This window comes from Equus caballus, chromosome 16, assembly GCF_041296265.1.
Source record: "Equus caballus isolate H_3958 breed thoroughbred chromosome 16, TB-T2T, whole genome shotgun sequence".
Classification (NCBI taxonomy): domain Eukaryota; kingdom Metazoa; phylum Chordata; class Mammalia; order Perissodactyla; family Equidae; genus Equus; species Equus caballus.
This window is the reverse complement of record NC_091699.1, coordinates 47,593,696-47,616,785: the sequence shown is the minus strand read 5'-3', so window position 1 is coordinate 47,616,785 and position 23,090 is coordinate 47,593,696. Positions and strand designations below refer to the sequence as shown.

Here is a 23,090-nt window from a genome sequence, read left to right as displayed (position 1 = left end):
TTTGCTGAGGAAGATTTGCCCTAAGCTAACAGCTGTGCCAGTCTTCCTCTGTTTTTTAATATGTGGGCCGCTAGCACAGCATGGCTGCTAATGGAGCTATGTAGGTCCATGCCCAGGAACCGAACCCAGGCCACTGAAGCAGAGCACCCTGAACTTAACCACTGGGCCACCAGGGCTGGCCCAAAAAGGAATTTTTTTAAAATCCACCAACCTTTTGTGATAAAACCATTCAATAAACTAGAAACAGAAGGGAACTTCTTCAAACTGATAAAAGGTATCTGTGGAAAACCCACAGCCAGCATCATACTTAATAACAAAAGTCTGAATGCTTTCACCTTAAGATCAGAAAGCAGAGAAAGAGGTCCTCTCTAGACAATTATATTCATTGTATTGGAGGATCTAGCCGGGGCAATTAGGCATGAAGAAGAAATAAAAGGCATTTAGATTGGAAATGAAGAAGTGAAACTATGTCTATCCTCAGATGATATTATTTTGTATACAGAAAATCCTAAGGCATTTGCAAAAACACTATCAGGAGTAATGAACAAGTTCAGCAAGGTTGCAGGATACGTGATCACTGTACAAAAATTAATTATATTTCTTTACACTAGCAATAAACAATCCAAAAATGAAATTAAGAAAACAGTTCCATTTACAATAGCAACAAAATGAATAAAATAATTGGGGAAAGAAACTAAAGAATACCTGAGTAAATGGAAACACATTGCTCATTGATTGGAATACTTAATTTTTTTTTTGAGGAAGATTAGCCCTGAGCTAACACCTACCACCAGTCTGCCAATCTTCCTCTTTTATGCTGAGGACGATCATCCCTGAGCTAACATCTATGCCCATCCTCCTCTATTTTATATGTGGGACACCTGCCAAAGCATAGCTTGATAAGCAGTGCGTAGGTCCACACTCAGATTCTGAACCAGTGAAGCCCAGGCCACCAAAGCAGAACACATGAACTTTACCACTGCACCCTGGGCCAGCCCCTGGAATACTTAATATTTTTAAGATGACATTACTTCACAGAGTGATCTACAGATTTCATGTAAGACCTATCAAAGTTCCAGCTGCCTTTTTGCAGAGACTGACGATCTGACCCATAATTCATATGGATATGTCAGGGACTCAAAATAGCCAAACAATCTTGAAAAAGAAAACAAAATTGGAGGAATCACGCTTTCCAGTTTCAAAACTTACAACAAACAGTAACTGAGACTGGTACTGGCATAAAGATAGATATATAAATCAATGGAGTTAATTGAGAGTCCAGAAATAAACCTTTATGTTTATATTTGATTGATTTTCAATAGTGGTATCAAGACAATTCAATGAGGAAAGAACAGTTTTTTTAAAAAATGGTGCTGGGACTACTTGATATTTACATGCAAAAGAATGAAATTGTATCCCTTCCTCACACCATGTACAAAATTAACTCAAAAGGGATCATAGACATAAGTGTAAGAGCTAAATTATAAACCTATTCAAAGAAAACAGGAGACTATCTTTATGTTCTTGGGTTAAGCAGCGGTTTCTTAGATATGACACCAAAAGCGTAAGCAACAAAGGAAAAAATAGATGTTAGACTTCTATTCAAAACTTCAAAATTCAAAACTTTTGTGTTTCAAAGGACACCAACAAGAAAGTGAAAGACAACCCACCAAAGGGAAGGAAATATTGGCAAATCATATGTCTAATAAAGAATTTGTGTCCAAAATATATAAAGAACTCTTACAATTCAACAATAAAAAAGCAAAAACCCAATTTAAAAATGAGCAAAATATTCTAATAGACATTTCCCCAAAGAAGATATATAGCTAGCCAATACACACATGAAAAGATTTTTAACATTATTAGTCATTGGGGAAATGTAAATCACGGTAAAATACCATTTCGCATTTGAAGTGGATATAATCAAAAAGACAAATACTGGTATTAAATCTAGTTTAAACATTTGGTAAAATTCACTGATGAAGCCGTCTAGTCCTGTACGTTTCTTTGTCTGAGCTTTTCAATTATTAATTTGATCTCTTCATTTGTGATAAGTATATTCAGATTTTCCTTTTCTTCTTAAATGAATTTTAGTAGTTTGTATGTTTCTAAGAATTTGACCATTTCATCCAGATTATATAATTTATTGGCATACATTTGTTCATAGTAGTCCCTTATAATCCTTTTTAGTTCTGGAACATTGGTAATGCTGTCCCTTCTTTTATCCCTAATTTTAGTAGTTTGAGTTGTCTCTCTCCCTCTTTTTTTTTTCTTGGTCAGTTTAGCTAAAAGTTTGTTAATTTCGTTGATCTTTTCAAAGAACCAACTTTTGGTTTACTTTTTTTCTGTTTTTCTATTCTCTATTTCGTTTATTTCTGCCCTAATTTTTATTATCCCCTTCCTTCTGCTCGCTTTAGGTTTAGTTTGCTCTTCTTTTTCTAGATTCTTAAGGTGTAAGGTAGGTTATTGATTGGCAATCTTTCGTTTTAACGTAGGCATTTAACTGCTATAGCTTTAGCTTCATCCCTTAAGTTTTATTTGATGTGTTTCCATTTTTGTTCATCTCAAAGTATTTCCTAATTTTCCCTTGTGGTTTCTTCTTTGACCCATTGGTTTATTTGGGAGTGTGCTGTTTAATTCCACATATTTTTTATTTTCCCAAATTTTCTTCTGTTATTGATTTCTAACTCCCTTCCATAGTGGTTGGAGAACATGATTTATATTATTTCAATTCTTTAAGTTGATTGAGACTTACTTTATGGCCTAATATATGGTCTATCTTAGAGACGAGAATAACACATATCCTTCTAGGTGCATTTGAGAAGAAGGTGTGTATTCTGCTGTTGTTGGATGGCGTAGTCTATGGATGTCTGTTAGGTGTAGGTAGTATGTAGTATTGTTCAAGATTTCTTTTTTCTTGTTGATCTTCTGTTTAGTTGTTCAATACATTTTTGAAACTGGTATATTAAAGTCTCTGTTATTGTTGAATTGTCTCTTTTTCCTTTCAATTTTCTCAGTTTTTGCTTCATGTATTTTGAGGCTCTGTTTTAAGTGCATATGTGTTTATGTCTTCCAGATTTATTGACCCTTTTATCATTATAGAATGTCATTTTTTGATCTCTAATAACAATTTTTGTTAGTCTGTATTGTTGATGTTAACATAGCCACACCAGTTGTCTTTTGGGTGCTATTTTCATTGTGTATATTTTTCAATCCTTTTACTTTAAATATATTTGTGTCTTTGAATCTAAAGTGTGTATCTTGTAGACGGCATATAGTTGGATTATGTTTACGTTTTGTCCCTTCTTATCTCTGCCTTTTGGTTGAAGTGTTTAATCCACTTTACATTTACTATAATTACCCATAAGTTAGGATTTACACCTGCCATTTTGCTATTTGTTTTATATCTGTCTTATGTCTTCTTTGTTCCTATACGCCTCCATTTCTGCCTTCTTTTGTATTATATAAATATTTTTAGTGTACCATTTTAATTCTCTCATCATTACTTTTAGTATATTTTTTAAGTTATTTTCTTAGTGGTTTCTCTGAGAATTGCAATGAACATCTTAACTTAAAACAATCTAATTTGGATTCATACCAACTTAATTTTAGTAGTATTCAAAAACTTTGCTCCAATATAACTCCATTCCTTCCTCCTCCTTTGTGCATTACTGTCATACAAATTACATCTTTATACATTATATTCTCATCAACACAGTTTTATAATTATTGTTTTATGCAGTTATCTTATAAATCAAATAGGAGAAGAAAAGAGTTATATATATTTACTGTCTTTTATATTTACCTATGTAGTCACCTTTCATGGTGCTCTTCATTTCTTCATGTGAATTCAAGTTACCTTCTAGTGCCATTTTATTTAAGTCTGAGAGACCCCCTTTAGTAGTTCTTGTAGGACAGGTCCACTAGTAACAAATTCTCTCAGTTTTTTTTATCTGAGAGTGTCTTAATTTCTTCATTTTTGAATGATAGTTTTTTTAATTTTTATTTTTTATTGCAGTAACATTGGATTATAACATTAAATAGCTTTCAGATGTACATCATAGTATATTTCAGATTCTGTGTAGATTGCATCATGTTCACCACCCAAAAACTAATTATAGTCCATCACCTCACATGTGTACCTAATCCCCTCTTTTGCCTTTCCCCCTCCCCCCTTCCCCTATGGTAACCACCAATCCAATCTCTGTTGCTATGTCTTTGTCATTGTTTTTATCTCCTGCTTATGAGTGAGATCATATGATATTTGACTTTCTCCCTCTGACTTATTTCACTTAGAATAATACCCTCAAGGTCCATCCACGTTGTCACAAATGGCTGGATTTCATCCTTTCTTATGGCTGAGTAGTATTCCATTATGCATATATACCACATCTTCTTTATCCATTCATCCCTTGATGGGCACCTAGGTTGCTTCCAAGTCTTGGCTCTTGTGAATAATGCTGCAGTGAACATAAGGGTACATGTATCTTTATGTATTTGTGTTTTCAAGTTGTTTGGATAAATACCCAGCAGTGAAATAGCTGGATCATATGGTAGATCTATTCTTAATTTTCTGAGGATACTCCATACTGCTTTCCAGAGTGGCTGTACCAGTTTTCACTGAATGGTAGTTTTTCTAGATTTAGGATTGCTGGTTGACGTTCTTTCAGTACTTTGAATATGTCATCCCACTGCCTTCTGGCTTCCATCATATCTGCTGATAAGTCAGGTATTAATCTTATTCAGAATCATTTGTACATACTGAGTTGTTTTTCTCTTGTTGCTTTCAAGATTCTTTGTTTTGGCTTTGGCGGTTTGACCATGATGTGTCTGTGTGTAGATCTCTTTGATTTTATTCTACTTAGAGTTCATTGAGCTTCTTGTATATATAGATTAAATTTTCATCAAATCTGGGAAGGTTTTGGCCAGTATTTCTTCAATATCTCTTCCACTTTGTCTCTCATCTCTATAATACTGCCATTATTTGTATGTTTCTACACTTGATGGTGTCCCACAGGTCTCTGATGCTCTGTCCAGTTTTCTTCATTTTTTTTTCTTTTTGTTCCTCTGGATAATCTTAATTGACCTATCTTTAAATTCCCTGATTCTTTCTTCTGCCAGTTCAGATCTGTTGTAGAGCCCCTCCAGTGAATTTTTCATTTTAGTTGTGGTACTTTCTAGCCCCAGAATTTTTATTTGATGCTTTTTAAATAATTTCTATTTTATTGATATTCTATCTTTGGCAAGATATTGTTCTTATACTTTCCTTTATTTCTTTAGGCATGGTTTCCTTTAGTCCTTTGAACATATTTATAAACAGCTGATTTAAATTCTTTTCCCAATAAGTCCAGTGTTTGAGCTACCTCAGAGAAAGAGTCTATCAGCTTTATTTTCCTGTGTGTGGGTCCATACTTTTCTGTTTCATTTTATGTCTTATTTTTGTTGTTGTTGAAAACTGGATAATTTAAATAATGTTGCAACTCTGGAAATCAGATTACCTCCCTCACCCCAGGGTTTGTTGTTGTTGCTTTTTGTTGTTTTGTTTTTGTTGGTGTTTGTTTGTTTGCTTGTTTAGTGACTTTCTTGGACTAATTCTTTAATGTCTGTATTCTTTGTTGTGTGCAGTCACTGAAGTCTTTATTCACTTAGCTTAGTAGTCAGTTAATAACTGGAGAGTGATTTCCTTAAATGCCTTGAATCAATGTCTTCCACATTTTGTGAAGTGGCTCTGTGTATGTGTTGGGGCTCAGCTTCAGTGTTCCATCAGTTTACATTTCTGCCTTAGCCTTCACTTCCTGCTTGCATAGAGCCTCAAAGTCAGCCAAATGTGAGAGATTAGTCTTTTTAGGTCTTTCCTGGGAATGTGTACAGCCCTGCACATGTGTTTGGCTCCTATATCCCCAGGAATATTTCAGGGCTTTTCAAAGACCCCTGTGGATGCCTCATCCCCCATGTTTTTCTTTTAAGTGTTTTGGTCATTCTCTTGTTTGCCCCAGCTGATATGGCTGCTTCATGCAGCTGGGATGTTAAAGTATTATGCCTGATTTTTTTCACCAAATTCCTAGGGATAGGGCTTTTCTCAATGAGTGAGCTCTGAGTCAGGTCAAATAAGCCCTCTGAATAATGCTTTCCCAGGGAACCGCCAAACCGATCAAAAAGTGACAAATCTCTGGGGATGGTGCTTTTTCGCAGGCTCCAAAACTATTTTGTGCCTTCCAGTGACTGCCAGGATGCTGGTTTTCACTACTACTGTAGTTCCACAGCTGCTTGTTTTTAAGGTTATTGTGGAGGTAGGGAAAGAGAAGGGATGGGAATAGGCAACTTAAAACGCAAAACGCTCACTGTTCTTATTGAAATTCTGCTATTTTTCTTGAATAACACTCCTTGGATTGTTGCAAGCCTTTGATTAACCAGTGTTTGCCACTGTTCTCATTGCTTTCATGGAGGAGCACACTTTTGGAGGTCCTCACCATGCTTTTCCTAAAGTGCTTCTCTTGTCAATGTTTCCTTAAGGTCCAAGAAAGCAGGTTCTTATGATCAAGCGCTCAGGGGCCAGGCCCCAAAGAACGAGACCCATGGACTTAGTTGGATACCAGTTCTGCTGGACTCTGGCTTTCCTTACATTTTAGGCTTTAGACACCAGACTAAGTGGTTACAGAGCTGCCTCTGTTCTGCCCAGTTTGGGTCTGCCCCATCTGACCTGTGAGAGTACCTAGAACTCACTCTCATGCAGTCCTCTAAGAGAAGAGCAACTCACAAAGGGAACCAGAATCTAACCCAGTGTTCCCACCCATTCTCATGGCCTAGAGGTCAGGGGAGCCCTGTTGAGGAAATGTGTGCTGCAATGGTAGTAGTGGTGTCTCATGTCAGATTTTTCCTCTTGGATTAGGAATTCCTGCTGAAGATTTTCTGTGTGTTCCGGAACCTGATGAAGATGAGTGTCTTTCCTCGGGACTGGATGGTGATGAGACTTCTCACAAGCAAGTGAGTGTAGAAGGGCCCTGCACCAGCATCCACTGAACTGTTCTCAGACTAAGGAGAGTGTGCATATTTGTGAAAGAGAAAGCAAGACAGAGATCAAGGCAATGAGGGAAGAGCGGAGAGGGTAAACGTGAAAACTGTTTGGAGGCACAATCACTAGGACTTGACCATTTACCATAAGTTCAAGAAGAAGAAAGCTTCAAAGATAGTTCAAAAATGGAGTCTAAGTGCCTGGCAGATGGTGTCATGGTAAGAACAGAGAAGGAAATATTAAGGATGTGAAATATAATACCTAGAGAAGGGTTCCTCCTTGAGGAAGGCCTGCTCACTGGTCCGTTGGCCTCTGTTGCTCTCTAGTTTCAGGCGGTATCCCAAACTCTCCTCTTAATTTGATTTGCATTGTCTGCCAGACACTGCTTGCTTCCCACAGCTAGTGCTAATTACCAACTTGAGTCCTGGCTGTGAGGCTCTGACCACTTGTGACTCCAGCCACAGAATTCGCTCTAAGGCTGACCCCAAATTTTCTGTCTCATTCATAGTTCTAACCTGTGCTGCTTCTTGGCAAACCAGACAAGTGATGCAACTGGTAAAGTGTTGGCTCAACTGGTCTTCCTCCAGTCAGGAGAAGGCCATTGGCCTCCACTCTCTAACCTGCTGCCTCCTCCCATGGATCTGCCTTTTATGTTGGTATTATGCAGAATGTAGTATTATTTGTGTTAGCTATATTAGCAGGGTATCAGCATGGTCTTTCCACTTCATACCTTTTTTTTTTTTACTGAGGAAAATTAGTCCTGAGCTAACATCTGTACCATTCTTCCTCCACTTTATATGTGAGTTGCTGCCACAACATGGCTGACGTGTGGCGTTAGGTCCGCACCTAGGATCCGAACCTGCAAACCCAAGCCACCAAAGTGGAGCATGCCAAACTTAACCACTAGACCACAGAGCCAGCCCCTCTTTGTACCTTTTATAGGGATATTTTTTCTTTTTTCAAAACTGCAAACCTTTTATACAGAACAGAAGAATGGTTATAAACAAGGTTTCACAGATAGCTTCTCAAATAGAGGATTTTCCATTTGACTTCCTCTTGTTTCTGTCTGGTAGCTTTACTCAGAGTACTTCAGGCTCCCCAGCCCATCCTGCAGGAGCAGCCTCTTCTTTCAAGTCTCTTACCTTTCAAATTTGTTACCCCCTCTGCTGATGGGCTGATCTCTCTAATACACCGTTTTTGCCTTGCCCCTCTTCTGCAACAAAGCCTGGTGGTCATTGTTAGACATAACCTCCTTTGCCAGGCAGCCAAGGCCCTCTGTAATCAAGCCCTTACTTGCCTGTCACACCTCACTTCCTCTCTACCTCAACCTGTGCCCTTGGTTCCAGCAAGCGAGGCTCCCATTGCCCCTTACATATGCCCAGGCTAAAATTGAGAGTGATATTCTTGACCAAAGGCTAAAATCACATGCCTTATAAATGAAAAGAGTAGTATATGACAAAGTAGGTACTTAATAACTATAAACCCTTATTACCAAGTAAAATAGTAAAATTATATTCTAAGTCCTCTGGTGTTCATAATATGTGTTCATTACCCAAAAGTCCTCAAAATGCTAGAATCACTCTTTGAACTGTAAGAAACTTTAAAGAAATATCAAACCCCACCCTCCTCCTTTTATAGGAAGGGAAATGGAGCCTAGAGAGAATTTGTACCAAGGCCAGGTCATGGCAGAGCATGGTCTAGAACCCACTGATGTTCTATTCTGTTCTGCTAACTATGGGGCATTTCTCCAGTACTGGTTTTTTGTAGGGTTTGTGCCATCTCTCTTTCCTTTATAGTCACATCTTACATAAGAGCAAGTTGTACTCAAGAAGTTCTCACACAAGCCATAGACAATTGATGCTAAGCTGTTGGATGCCATTGTTAGTCTTTTAACTCTGCCAACGCCTTGTTCCCTTACTGCAGTATTATAGTCACTACTGTCCAGTACCTTTCTTCTGCACTGCACAAGAATTTCACAGAGACAGACTTCGACTTTAAGGTAGGAGCTCCGGAAATCCATCACTATCTTTGTAATAACCCTAGAAAGCCAAAAACCAAGGTCGCTATTTTTGTTTTTGTTTTACTTAAAACAACCATTTTATTTCGCTTACAACTTTGCACATCAGGAATTTGAGAAGGACTCAGCCGGGTGTCAGCTAGGGGGCTGGGGGCTGGGAGCCAGGGCAAGCTCACTGGTTTTTGCTTTATTAATGTGTTCATAGTATCAAATAGCTTCTAAGCTTGATAGAGACTGGAATATGACCTAGGAGCTCCCCTGGTGTTGGGAGCCAGACATTCACGAGTATGCTTTCTAGTCCAGAATCAACACTATTGGCTTCAGAGGAGTCAAGAAAGAAAAAAAAAAAAGTCTATTTCCAAAGATATATAAAAAGGAAAAAAAATCAAGATCTTAAAATTGTAAAATGAATTCTGTGCTACATGCATATATTTAGAATCTCTCCTTGCAAGATTAAGGACTCGGGCTGTCAGATGTTTCCTCTTTCTCTGTCTCTCTAGGTATGGAATTCTTATTTTAGCCTGGCAGTTCTGTTCATAAATCAGCCAAGCCTCCAGCTAGAAATCATCACTTCATCCAAGAGGAAGAAGATTCTAGATAAGTAAGACATATGTCTCTTATTCGTCTCTCTACCACATGCCCAGATGGGGTTATGTTTCCATGAGAGGCTCCTTTAGAAGTTACAAGGTTCTCACTGGGTAGCTTCCCAAGGAGCCACATATGAGAGTTCACTTGAGAACCAAATGACTTGGTATTTGGGGAAGCATTAGAAACTGTGCTGAAGTACTAGCCTCAGTGGGTTTGTAGTCCTGTCTTCCTGAACCTTCTCCCACTAACAGCTGGTTCCTGTGTTACTATTTCCAGGTATGGGGACATGCGTGTGATGATGGCTTATGAACTGTTCAGCATGTGGCAAAATTTGGGTAGGTCTTTTCTCCCTATTTTTCCCTTCCACATGTTGCATAGCCAAATAAAAAATAATAAGACTAATAATTTTCCCCAGGTTTTATGATTGTTAATTCAAACCCAAGAGATCTTTACATATCTTTAGTATAACACCTCAGATGGATAGTGGAACACATGTACACAAAGCCCTTGGCAGGAAGAGCTAGTTTGAGAAATAAGACCTCGTAATACATATGCACAATATCTTTTTTTGTTGTTTGTTTGTTTTTGTTTTTTTGTGAGAAAGATTGACCCTGAGCTGACATCTGTGCCCATCTTCCTCTATTTTGTATATGGGATGCTGCCACAGCATGGTTTGATAAGCGGTGCATAGGTCCACACCCAGGATCTGAACCTACCAACCCCAGGCCACCAAAACAGAGCACGCAGACTTAACCACTATGCCATTGGGCTGGCCCCTGCAATCTCTTTTTTGAGAACTGAAGTCAAAAGGAGAAAAAAAGATGAGGGCTCCAGTAGTTTTTCCCAGTTTGAGAACTCATGCCTGTAAAATCCCCTGTGCTCTTCATGTCCCAGTCCAGATGTTGCAGGCTCAAAAGCCTAGATCTTGGAGATACTCAGCACATGAGCAAGGGCAGCTATTCATTTTAATAAAGATTGAAACACTTCTTGGGTCTCTGGTATTCAGGTATGCAGATCAGGTTCCTGACATCAATTGCATGAAGATTGAGTATGAAAGGGGAATTACAGCCCCTAGGTAAGATTGATTTTAGCTTCCTTTCGACAGCTTCTCTTTACAGCTTCTCTAATAGCCATTGCTTTGGATCTGAAATTGTTAAAAGAGTTTTGGTAGAATTCTTGGATTGCCCTGGTGACTAGGTGGGCCATCCTTTGGAACTGGGCTTCTGAGTGCCCTGTCAAGATGCTAGAGAAGCTGTTTTTACTCTTCCTAGTGAAGTCTGCTTTCAGCTGAGCTCATGGCTCTGAAGCCTTAGGAATGATGGTCATAAAATCTTACAGTCCTCCATTGACTATCCTAGTCACTAACCCTAGAGGCAGCAGGCATGGTACAAGCCATTCCTGCCAGCAAGCACTAGGGCCTTCCAGCCGATGAGTGGGGATGCATTTCCCCAAGCAGGCTTTCCAGCTTCAGTACTCTTACTCCCTATACCTAGCACAATTTGGGTATAGATTTTGACCTTAAAGCTGACTCTGAAATTCTCAGGAACACAAGGGACTAGCAACTGTACCAATTATCAAGATTGGAATATACAGAATTAGCCTTAGGGCTAACATTGTTTCCTTAAATAGGCTTTCAAAATGAAAGAAATCAAAAAAGATGCCAAATTTGTCTGATAAAACCATTCCTGCCTCATTGTTTTTGGTGGAAATGGCATTTTCTGTTCCTCAAGAACTGATTTACTTGGCTGTAGCAATCAGTATACAGGCCCAGTTTGTCTTCTTCTTAGTCTCTGAAGGACTGAAAGCAGAGCTCTGGAAAATGGTTCACTCTGTTTCACCATTGCAAGGAAGAGAAAATTTCTGTCCCAGGGTCCTCAGGACTGACCCTGACTTCTGGGAACATGCCCCAGATGGCAATGCAGTCACAGGGAAGCCCACATCACCCACTTCCATGGAAAGGCCTTATTAAGAAAGTTGAGGGATGAGCTGAGCTGGTCTGAATAGATGTAATGCTACCATCAGAAATGGAATGTGAAGACGGGGCAGGGGGCAGGGAGGTGTTACGGAGAGAGTCTCTAAGCTGCTCTGTCAAAGGAGGGCTGTGCAGGAGGCTCCTGCTAACTCAGGAGAGGGCCTTTTGGGCATACATGAGTGTAGACAATGAAGAGGCCCATGGATTTCAGACTTCTAGTGGCTGGACCAGGGACTGAACATCCCCATCACTTAAATGCCTCTGAGCTAGTGGTAGAAACCCCAGGGATAGGGTTTGTGTTTAAGCATAAATAGATAGATTTTCCTTGATAAATAAACACTTTGAACAGACTATCTGAAACTGTCACAGGTTACTCAGAAATCCTATTCTGTCTAGAGTAGTGAACTCTGTTCCTTGACCTCAGAATGATTTTCAGTTAATTTGTGGAATCTCACAGTAAATTCTTTGGAAAGGCAGTTTGTGATTGTTGAACATTTGTTTTAACTGGGCTGGGCCAATTTTATCCATGAACTCTAAAAAGCCAAGAGAGGGAATATCTCAGAAAACTGTAGGGGAGAGCTTCCTTTGTTCTCATATGCTTCCAGTAGGGATCAAAACACGTGCCGTGGCCCCATTTTGGAGGCTTCCATGGAAGGAGAAAGGCAAGCATAAATTAATATCTGTTGGTTTTGTTGTTCAGGTGAACATAAGATCCACTTTATTCCGGGAATGATTGGTCCTTTTCTGGGCGTGACATTGGTCCCACAGCCAGAAGTGCGAAATATCATGATTCCCATCTTTCATGACATGATGGACTGGGAGCAGAGGAAAAATGGCAACTTCAAACAGGTAAGATGACACCTGGCAGTGTTCAGGGTGCTCTCCTCTGGAATGGACCCCTTGTGTCCAGGCAGGTGATGCAGATGGCCAGGCTATGGTTCCAGTGGGAATGGGCTGTGACTTGGCCATCTTGAATCCTGTTCAAGGGTTTTCTCTTACTTGCTGGCCAGAATTGATTTGTGGATTTTTTTCACAAAGTTAGAGCCAGAAAAGAATCAGAGGAAAGGAATGAACATCATGTGAAAGGAGCTTTCTGATCAAGGAGAGAATAGCTAAGACTGTAACCTCCCAGCTTCACTCAGGAGAAGGCCCTGGGAGTGTGCTGTCCTTCCTCTCTGGAGGATCCCCAAGGCATGGTCCAAGCATTTCTAGGGCTGGAGCCCAGACCGGATGACTTCATGGCTCAGGGCAGCCCAGAATTCCACAGATTCCTGCACAGAGGGGTGGGTCCAGGAGGTATAAGCCCTTGACTTCTGACTGAGTAGCTTCAGGCTATCCCTCTGTGAGATTCTTCTGCCATTCCTATGGTATAAGAGATGGTCCCTGCCTTTATATCTATAGCTCCAGGATATGGGACTACCAGGGTTCAGTGATAGGGAAGCCGGTTTTAGCTAATAAAAGAAAGAACTTGCCAGCAATAAGAACTTTCTGTTCACTGTAAGCTGGCCTGCTTTGGGAGATGGGGAGTTTCTTTTTGCTGGTGGTTCTCAAGTAGAAGCTCCCAGGAGGCCTCTAGGGGAAATTTCCATATTGGTTTGGGGACTGTACCAGTTCCCCACTAAGCTCCCTCCCAAACTTGTGATTCTGGGATAAACCAGTGGTCTTAGAGTGAGTGACTGTAACAGTGAGGAGCAGACTAGGCAAACAGTAATTTGAAAATTTTTTTTAGTTTTAAACTTACAAAGAATTAAATTCACTTTTTGATTTACAGTACTATGAATTTTGGCAAATAAAGAAAGTCATATAACTACCGCTGCAGTCAAGACTTTTTAAATTCCTGTGCTTTCATCTTGCTGCCCTTTTGTACTCAGACGCTTCCCCTACCTTTAACCTATGGCAACCACTGATCTGTTCTCCATCACTATAGGTGTACCTTTTCCAGAATGTCATGTAATTGAAATCATGTAGAGTGTGGCCTTTTGAAACTAGCTTCTTTCACTTAGCATAATGCCTTTGCAAGATTCATCCATGATGCGTGTATCTGTTTTTCTATTGCTGAGTACTATTCTGTTGCGATTTCTTCATTCACCATTTGAAAGACATTTGAGTTTTCACTTTTTTGATGATTATGAATAAATCTGATAAAAAACATTTCTTTACAGGTTTTCGTATGAATATAAACTTTCATTTTTTCTTGGGTAAATACCTAGGAATAGGATTGTTGAGTATTGTGGTAAATATTTATGTTTAACTTTACAAGAAGCTATCATACTCTTTTCCAAAGTGGCTATACCATTTTGAAGTCCCAGCTGCCATGGTATATGAGAGTTCTGGTTGATCTGTATACTCACCAGCATTTGATATCTCTGTTTATTTTAGCCATTCTGATAGGTGTATAGTTGTATACCATTGTGGTTTTAATTTCCATTTCCCTAATGACTAATATTGTTGAGCATCTTTTAATGTGCTTATTTACCATCTTTTTATCTTCTTTGGTGAAATGATTCTTCAAAACTTGCGTTTTGGGGAGGAGGGGGGTTTAGTGTTTGTCTCTTGACTATTTCCTTTACTATTTCTTTGATTTTTTTTATTGAGGTCACTTTAGTTTATAACATGATATAAATTTCAGGTGTACATACATGTATTTTGACTTTTGTATAGACTACATCGTGTTCACCAGCAAAAGTCTAGTTTCCATCTGTCACCATACAAATGTCCCCCTTTACCCCTTTTGCCTTCCCCCCACCTCCTTTCCCCTCTGGTAATCACTAGTCTTTTTTCTGTATCTATGTGTTTGTTTGTTTTGTTATTTTTTTTCTATCTCTCACATATGCATGAAATCATACAGTATTTGTCTTTCTCCATCAGACTTATTTTGCTTAGCATAATACCCTCAAGGTCCATCCATATTGTCACAAATAGCAAGATTTCATCTTTTTATGGCTGAGTAGTATTCCATTGTATGTATACATACCACATATTCTCTATCCACTCATCTATCAATGGACACTTAGGATTTTTCCATGTCTTGGCTATTGTAAATAATGCTACAGTGAACATAGGGTGCATATATCTTTTCAAATTAATGTCTTCAGATTCTTTGGATAAATATCCAGAAGTGGAATAGCTGGATCATATGGTAGTTCTATGAAACTTGTGTTTATTTTTAATTGAGTTGTTTGTTTTCTTATTGTTGAGTTTTGAGAGTTCTTTATATATTCTGGATGTAGGTCCTTTGTTGAATATATGATTTACAAATATTTTCTCCCAGTTTTTAGCTTGTCTTTTCGTTTACTAAACAGTCTCTTTCATAGAACAAAAGTTTTTAATTTTTATGCAGTCTAATTTATCAATGTTTTTCTTATATGAATCATGCTTTGGGGATCGTGTCTGAGAACTCTTTGCCTAACCCAGGACCACAAAACTTTTTCCCTTATGTTTCTTCTGGAAGTTTTATAATTTTACATTTAGATCTATATCTATTCTGAGGTAATGTTTGTATAAGGTATGAAGTATGGGTCAAGGCTCTTTTTTTTTTTTTAAGGAAGATTAGCCCTGAGCTAACTACTGCCAGTCCTCCTCTTTTTGCTGAGGAAGCCTGGCCCTGAGCTAACATCGTGCCCATCTTCCTCTACTTTATCTGTGGGACGCCTACCACAGCATGGCATGCCAAGCAGTGTCATGTCCGCACCCGGGATCTGAACCGGTGAACCCTGGGCCACTGGGAAGCGGAACGTGCGAACTTAACCACTGCGCCACCGGCCCAGCCCCCAAGGCTCTTTTTTTTGCATATAGATATCCAGCGCTTTTTGTTGAAAAGACTATTCTTTATCAAAAACACCATTTGGATCTCTTTGTGGACTCATTAGTCTTTCCATTGATCTACATGTCTAATCTTTCACCAATACCACACTGTCTTGATGATGGTAGCTTTATAGTTAGTCTTAGAATTAGGTGATGTGGATCCTCTAGCTTTGCTCTTTTTTTTTTCAATATTGTATTAGCTGTTCCAATTCTTTTTCCTGTAAATCTCAGAATCAACCTGTCAATATCTACAAAAATTCCTGCTGGGATTTTGACTGAGATTGCATTGAATCTACAGAGCATATTGGGAAGAATTGATACCTTAATGATACTTCTAGTCCATGAAGACAGTATATCTCTCCATTTATTTAGATATTCTTTGATTTCTTTTATTAATGTTTTGTAGTTTCAGCATACAGATCGTGCACATATGTTGTTAGATTTATAGGTATTTCCTTTTGGGTGCTATCATAAGTTATTCTGACTTTTAAATTTTATTTTCCAGTTGTTTGTTGCTAGTATAGAAACAGAATTGTTTTTATATATTGTTAACCTTGTATCCTACACCCTTGCTAAACTCACTTATTTTCAAAGCTTTTTTGTAGATTCCTTGGGATTTTCTATTTAGATGATCCAGTTACCTGTGAATAGAGACAATTTTATTTCTTCCTTTCTAATCTGTATGCCTCTTCTTTCTTTTTCTTGCCTCATTGCACTGACTAGGACCTCTGATGTGATGTTAAATAAGAGTGATAAGAGTGGACATCCTTGCCTTGTTCTTAATCTAAGGGGAAAGCATTCAGTGCTTTACAATTCAATATGATGCTAGCTCTTGTTTTTTTTTTATAGATGCTCTTTATCATGGGTAATTAGTATTTAAGACAAGAACACATTTTTGGAGTGTGCAGCTCTAATGCCTTCAGAGCTTCAGGAAATAATAACTTCAAACAGAAAAGAACTGTTGCTTTTCTATGTTCTCACAGCCTGTGCCTTCTAACTGCAAAATGCACAACTGCCTGATGAGAGAACCCAGTTACTAAGAAGTAGATGACATTGCAGAACCGCACCATGTGTCATCTGAGTCTACTAAGAGAGGGGCTGGGCTTCATCACACCATCACTAACACTGAATAAAGAAGGTTAGCTTTATGGAAGACTAGGTTGGAGTTCGTTTGTCTCACACTTCAAGACTCAGCTGATGAGCTGTGTTCTTTCCTCCAATAAGACTGTCATGAGTAATTGATATCCAGCAAGCCATGTAAACCTTGCTGTCCTTGGTTTGAAAAATCTTGCTGCTGCTTCCTTTTGCCATCAAATACTTTAGAAGAGTGGTCTTCTCTTCTAACCCCCACATTTCCACTTCCCACCCTCCTGAAATATCCTATTTCAATCTAGAGTATATTGCGCACCCGCTTTTGTGGAAACTATTCTCTTGAAGGTCACCTATAATCTTCTAATCACTGAAATCCAATGACTTTTTGGTCTTGATTCCAAGTGTGCTTTCCACAGCTTTGGCTCTGTTAACCACTCCCCTACTTCTTACTACCTACTAAAAATACTTCTTCTAATTATAAAAAAATGTACTTATTTAATATAGAAAGATTAAAAATGAAAATAAGCTATAATGAAAAAATTTAACTCATAATTCTACTGTTACTAGTAACTTGTGGAGGAGGAGGGCAGGGTATATCTTTTTTAGACTTTTTTTTTTTCCAATACATAGTTTTTAAAGTTAAAAAATGGAATCATTGTATATATTGATTTTTCAGAATCATTGTGTATATTGGTTTTTAATCTCCCTTTTTTAGTGGCACCATGTCATACCTATCTCTTTTTGTTAGTTAATGCTTCTCTGCACTACACTGTCAGTTTAGAGGCTACATGGTATTCCATTGCATGGCTGGACCACAATATATTTAGTCAGGCTCCTAGTTTTAGAAACTTAGGTTCATTCAGAATTTTGTTAACATTGCAAAAAACATATACATTCCTAATTTTTTCCTTAGGTAAATTTCTCACCTGTAATTTCTGGGTCAAAGACCAAAAACATGTTTTAAATTTTTATGACACTATTTCTCGAAACTCTGTTGTCTGTGGACTTCTCAGTCCTCAGGCCACCCTTTCTGTGTGTGCCCCTTCCAAGCACTGACCACCCTGAGCTGTGTCAGCTGTTGTCCTTGCCTCCTATACCAGATGGTGAACTATTGGGAACAAAGATTATTTCTTGTACTTTTATTTCTTAGAACCCAACACGATGCCTGAGACATGGTGGGTTCCTAGAGATGAAAATAAAAACTACCATTCATTGAGCACTTCCCAAGACCTAGGGCACGGTGACGCTGAAGAGGAATGTTAACCACCATTACCATTTCACAAACGAAGAAACTTGTTATAAACAGACCCTTTTCCCCTTGGGAGGCTTGTGGCCAGCTGATTGGCCTGGTGAGACAAGACAAGCTTTGGATTGGGAATGAAACACCTTGGCTTCTAAGCCCAACTCTGCGTGACTTTACTTGACTCTAGGCAAGTCCCTGCTGATGCCTCTTCTCTATGCAGAGAGAGCTGGATGACATCGATCCCTAAGGACCCCTAGTGTCAGACTTCCTGTTTCCTCTGAAATGTATATTCAAGCAGCTGATTCGTCAGGCCAAACATAAATATACAACAGTCCCCATCCTGGCCATGTAGCAGACCACTATAAAAAGGGCCATATTTATTCATCCATTCTCATTTTATGCTGATGGGATTTCAGAAACCATAATTGCCTTCAATGAATTTCCTAATTCAATTATTCTTTTATTACTTCATCGCCTTAGGACTCTTTGGCCCTATGTGGAATAAGAAAATGCTTCTGTTTTAGTTCATTATTAAATGCAGTCATGACATTTTTTGTTTATATGAAATCCATATAAATGATACTACAATACCACATTTCTAAGGCAAAGGAATGACTTAAAAAACTTTATCTCATATCACTTGCAACTAATTTCTCACCTCAAGTAAATCCAGTGAGGCCTATTAGAAAATGGCTGAGCATTGCTGAATGCCTTCCTGATCAGTATAAGAACAAATGCAATATTGGTGCCTCACAGTTTAGTAATCCAATAACAAATGCAGGGGGCCCCAGTGATGAGGCAGTGGCAGGGACAGCAGCCCCAAGGGCTTTAGGTCCTGTGGGGACAAACAGTGGAGCCTTTTATCCTGAAGGAGAATCTCAGAAGGAAACACTCACATCTTACACAACCCAGCCTAATGCCAGCTGTTAGTGTGAGGACCAGTCCCCCAGCAAGCTTGCTTTGCGACTGGCTGACAAGAGGGTAAAGTTCTAACCAAATGTATTTTATACATACAAATTTTTTTGAATGAACATTTTTAAGAAAGAAAAATACTTAACAAAAGTCTCTTTTGAATCCAAAATACTTTTCTCTCCAGGGAATCCTTGCTTTTTGCCCTTAGACTAAGAAAACAGTATCTGAGACTTTTAAGTCCCAACTCATACTTCAACGACTACAATGGGAGGCCTTTCTGACTGGGGGAGGCAGGGTGGTTTCTTGGTGCTGTAGATGAGATCCTGCCTTCCCTGGGATTTGTTTGGTACAAGGACAAAATCAGGAAGCAGTTCCCCACCATCCTCACCTATCACAGGGGCTGGATATCCCATCCTTCCTCTGAGGTCAGCTCGGGTTTACAAAGTCTCTGCTTCCCTCTAGGTGGAGGCCGAGCTGATTGACAAGCTGGACAGCATGGTGTCAGAAGGGAAAGGCGACGAGAGCTACAGGGAGCTCTTCGGCCTACTGTAAGCTGCTTCAGCCCCAGGCACCCCATGTTGGGGGAGGGGGTGAAGTGGGCTAACGAAGGGTAGGGGTGCAGCCCATGCTGGGTAGGCTTCAGAGGGTGGGTAACAAGAGAGACCCAGGTGGTTTCTGGTAGTAGCAGTGTTCACCTTCTGTCAGTAAGAAAGTGGCCTCATGACACAAGCTCTCTCAGGGATTGCCATAGTTGACTGAACAGGTCGAGACAAGTGATAACTCCGAGCTCCTAGATTTCCTGATAGGAAAAGGGTCATCGCATGTCTTCATAGCATGCACTGTTTCCATTTGGGCAACAGCTCATGGGTACTCAGTGAAGGCTCAGTGCTGGCATTTCTGAGGGAAAAAAAGTTAAATCTCTGCTTTGTAAGATCATGCAATCAGCTTGAAAAACACTACCATGCATCTTGTGACTTGACAAGTCATACTCCCTCTCCAGGCCAGTTTCCCTGTTTGTGAGACAGGGTGATTGAATGAATGGCATCAAAGGTTCTCCCAGGTCCACCATTTGTGGAGTCTGTCTTGAGTTGATGGAAGCCAAGAGACCTTATAGGGCTAAGTCCAAAGGAAGGACTCAGAGGAACCATGGTTTTCCCAGATAGATAGCGATGTTGGGTATTTAATCTTCCTAAAAAACAAAATCTTGAGACTGTTACAGCTCTAGAGTCCCCTCCCATCTCACTCATTATTTCCAGCTTTGAGATTTTGTTTTAGTGCCATTTTGAAGACAAACGTGTGATGTATTTTTCCAATAATAATACTGTACATTTGCTTAGAACTTTACAGTGTACAAAATGTGTTCACATTTCTTATTTAATCCTCACAATACACCCCTGAGGTGGGCAAGGCAGATGTTATCCCAATGAATAGAGGTGATGAAACTCAGCTCAGAGAAGTGTTAGCATGCCTTAGATTGCATGACCAGTAAGAAGAAGTTCTTGGCGGAGCACTCAGATGTTCTGATTTCAAGAGAGGGGAATTTCTCTCTGCTATAACATGCCCACTTTGTTCCCTGATAAGTCATGCAATAAATATGAATTTATTTGAAACTTAAATAATTATAATTTGTGAAAATTAATCCATACTTTAGCATTTCTCTTTTAGTTGAATTGTTTCTAACTGGGAAATAAGGCAGAGAAATCTATTCCTAAGCTACTAATAGATGACTTTACTACAAAGGAAAAAGCACAGAAATAACTTGCAATTACTGATTACCTGACCAAATAGTCTTTCATGAATTTCTAAAATCATGTCTGAGAACTGAAAGCCACTGATATCCATGGAACAGCACTTCCAAATTTGTGTTTTGGAGAAGATATTTGTATGTATGCTAGAAAAAAAATAACAAGTGGATCATGGGCTAATCAGTTTAGAAAATACTCAAACAAAATTGAATAGGCCTCTGTATTGTAGGCTTTCTCAAAGCCTTTAATGTGCACAAAGATGTGAAAAATCTCCAAAAGGAGGGTGTAGTGACCAGTATTTCCCATGCTTATTTGCTCACAGAACACTTCTCCCTGTCCTCCAGGACAGCAGAGCTCTGTAGAACACAGTTTGAGAAATGTTGACGCTGTGGCTTTATCCACGTAGCTTAGGGGCCAGAGCCAATGGTCCTGCCTTCTCTCTCTACTAATATGGATCACATGGCAAACTCTCACTTTCCCAGAAGGCTCGGCTCAGGGTGGATGCTCTGTGCAGGGAAGGGAGTCATTGTCATAGCAGCATTAACAGCAGCCAGACTGTGGGTGTGAGTCCTCAGTACTGGGCCCCCTAGCTGGAGCTAGGGACAGTGTGGAAAGAAATCAAGAGTGAGACCTGGACCTGGGCTTATCACTGGAGCAAGCAGAAGGAGTCAGGTCATCGTTCCCTAGGAGAGACCTGTAGGAAAGCAGAGGATGTCAGAAGCCAGGCTCTTTGGAGAAGCCAGAGGCTGCCCTGAGGTACCAGGAGCATGGGGCTGGTGAGTGAGAAAAGGACCTGGGCATTTAGCTCTTGTCTCTGGCACATTTTGCATGGGAGCATCTCCTGAAAGTGGAGATGGCTGTGTGTAGTTCCAGGATTCACTCACTGTCCCTCATGTTGGGCCCTCGAGACTAGTGGGAATCTTTCCTTTGGTTTACGTGAAAAAGTTGATGTATATGCTTGAGGGTGGCTCTAAGAAATGATAGAGGCAGTGAGCCAATTGGCAAAGCCAGAGCCAACCCTCAGTGGGCTCTTAATCAGCTGCCTTTTTGGAACAGACCTTACTGTGTACAGATAAGGGGGCTGGGGCTTTGAAACCTCTCCCTCAGTTCAATGGCATCCTTAGGAACTTGTACAGGAAAATGGAAGATATGCTCATTTGTTGTTGCCAGTTCAGTAATTGCCTTGTCTTTGCTTTCTGCTGCATGGAGTAGAACCCAGCTGTTTGGGCCCTACCCCAGGTAAGACTGAAGGGTGGTAAGTCTGCCATCTCCAGATCCATCACAGGCCCCATGGGCTCTGGAACCTCACTTTTATGGCCAGGGAAGGCTCATGAATTGTATATTGTGTTTGCTTCCTTCATCTTTTCACCAATAGTCTGCTGGAGAAGGTTGAACAAGAAACATGGCGTGAGACCGGCATTTCCTTTGTGACCTCAGTTACCCGCCTCATGGAACGCCTTCTTGACTACAGGTATCTACTCAAACACCTGCCTGACCTCATCTCTGGTCAGGATACTCTCCCCAGCAAGGACATCCCTTGACCTTAAAACTGAGACGATGTGCCTTTCAGGGGGAGGACTATTCTGGTGTTGGGTGCCATCACTAGTCATTAGGAGTCTACTTATGACCAAAGAGAGAGAGGGGAGAGAGCCTTCTGCCAGGGGTAAACCAGGGCTTCCTGGGATCCCCCTGATATGTGGGCATATGTACCCAGGAGGCATCCCAGGGACATGCAGCCATCTGGCTTTCCATCCAGAAAGGTCAGGGCTGAGAGGAATGGGCACAGCAGGGGGGAAGAGAAAGGCTGTCTCCAGAGCAAAGCATGGAACCAAGTGTAGGTCCTTAGTGCAGGCCTTCCTCAGAGCCATATGGTAGATAGTCAGGGAAATGTCTCTTGGTACAGAAGTGTGACCCAGGAGGACTTTCAGTTGGCTTTCCCAGGGACCAGAGACCCCACTTTTCCATGCCTCCATTCTTTGCCTAAAGTCTGTTTATTTCTGTCCCTTGGTCCTGGTCGTGAGAAGAGTGGAGGAAGCAGCCTGTGAGCTCAGAGATCTTTATGCTATGTTCAGTCCTATAGATCATGTGAAATTAGTTTTTTCATGAAAGCCTGCCTTTTCAGTCCTATCACTATTTCTGAATTAGTCCAAAAGTGACAATGAAGCTACCACAGCATCCTTAATTATTCTCTCATCAGAGTTCAGGTGGTGGCTAAGTGTGCCTTTTGGGAGCCTAGAGGAAGATAATATGGAATGAAGAGGAATGATAAAGAAAACCCAGCCCCAAGCAATAGTTTTCTTCTCTGTGCTACAAGATATGCAAATGCCAAGGGGGAGCATTTTCAACCCATGGATCAGGAAATGAGAGAGGTTAGGTCACCTCCAATTGCTGCTGAATAGAAGGTGCTGCTTTGCCAAGACATCTGCTATGCAGAAGACTTAGGTGTCCAATGCACTGGCCTTGATATGGAAATAGAATTCCTGAGAAATGTGCTCGCGTCTTGAGCATCCCCTCTTCCTGTAGCACACTTGCACTTGTGTGAGCCCATTTTTCTTGGGCCTTATTAGGGCACAGATAGCCTTTGGGGGTCCCTTTTAGAAGAGGGGGCTCTTTTATTCATATCATATTCCTAGCCTCTCCTGCACCTGCCATCAGACAAGGAAGAGGGGTGGGCAAAACTCTGTACCTCTCCCTCACTACAACAT

At 40.2% G+C, this 23,090-nt stretch overlaps 1 protein-coding gene across 38 annotated transcripts in view; it reads left to right on the top strand.

Moving 5' to 3' along the window:
• The window catches only part of DOCK3 (dedicator of cytokinesis 3), a 437,902-nt gene that overhangs the window by 375,929 nt on the left and 38,883 nt on the right, over positions 1-23,090 (top strand). For 22 of the 38 annotated variants that reach the window (XR_011426887.1, XR_011426886.1, XR_011426884.1 and 19 more), the window contains 8 exons: positions 6,890-6,984; positions 8,936-9,011; positions 9,530-9,630; positions 9,894-9,952; positions 12,290-12,438; positions 19,103-19,188; positions 21,598-21,624; positions 21,761-21,856. Coding sequence is in view for 34 of the 38 variants with exons in the window: in XM_023621222.2 (XP_023476990.2) it covers positions 6,890-6,984; positions 8,936-9,011; positions 9,530-9,630; positions 9,894-9,952; positions 12,290-12,438; positions 19,103-19,188; positions 21,598-21,624; positions 21,761-21,856 (689 nt within the window). In the remaining 4 variants the exon portion in view is untranslated. The remainder of the gene's footprint in view (positions 1-6,889; positions 6,985-8,935; positions 9,012-9,529; positions 9,631-9,893; positions 9,953-12,289; positions 12,439-19,102; positions 19,189-21,597; positions 21,625-21,760; positions 21,857-23,090) is intronic. The other 16 variants (XM_070237539.1, XM_070237536.1, XM_070237532.1 and 13 more) reach the window with 1 other exon arrangement.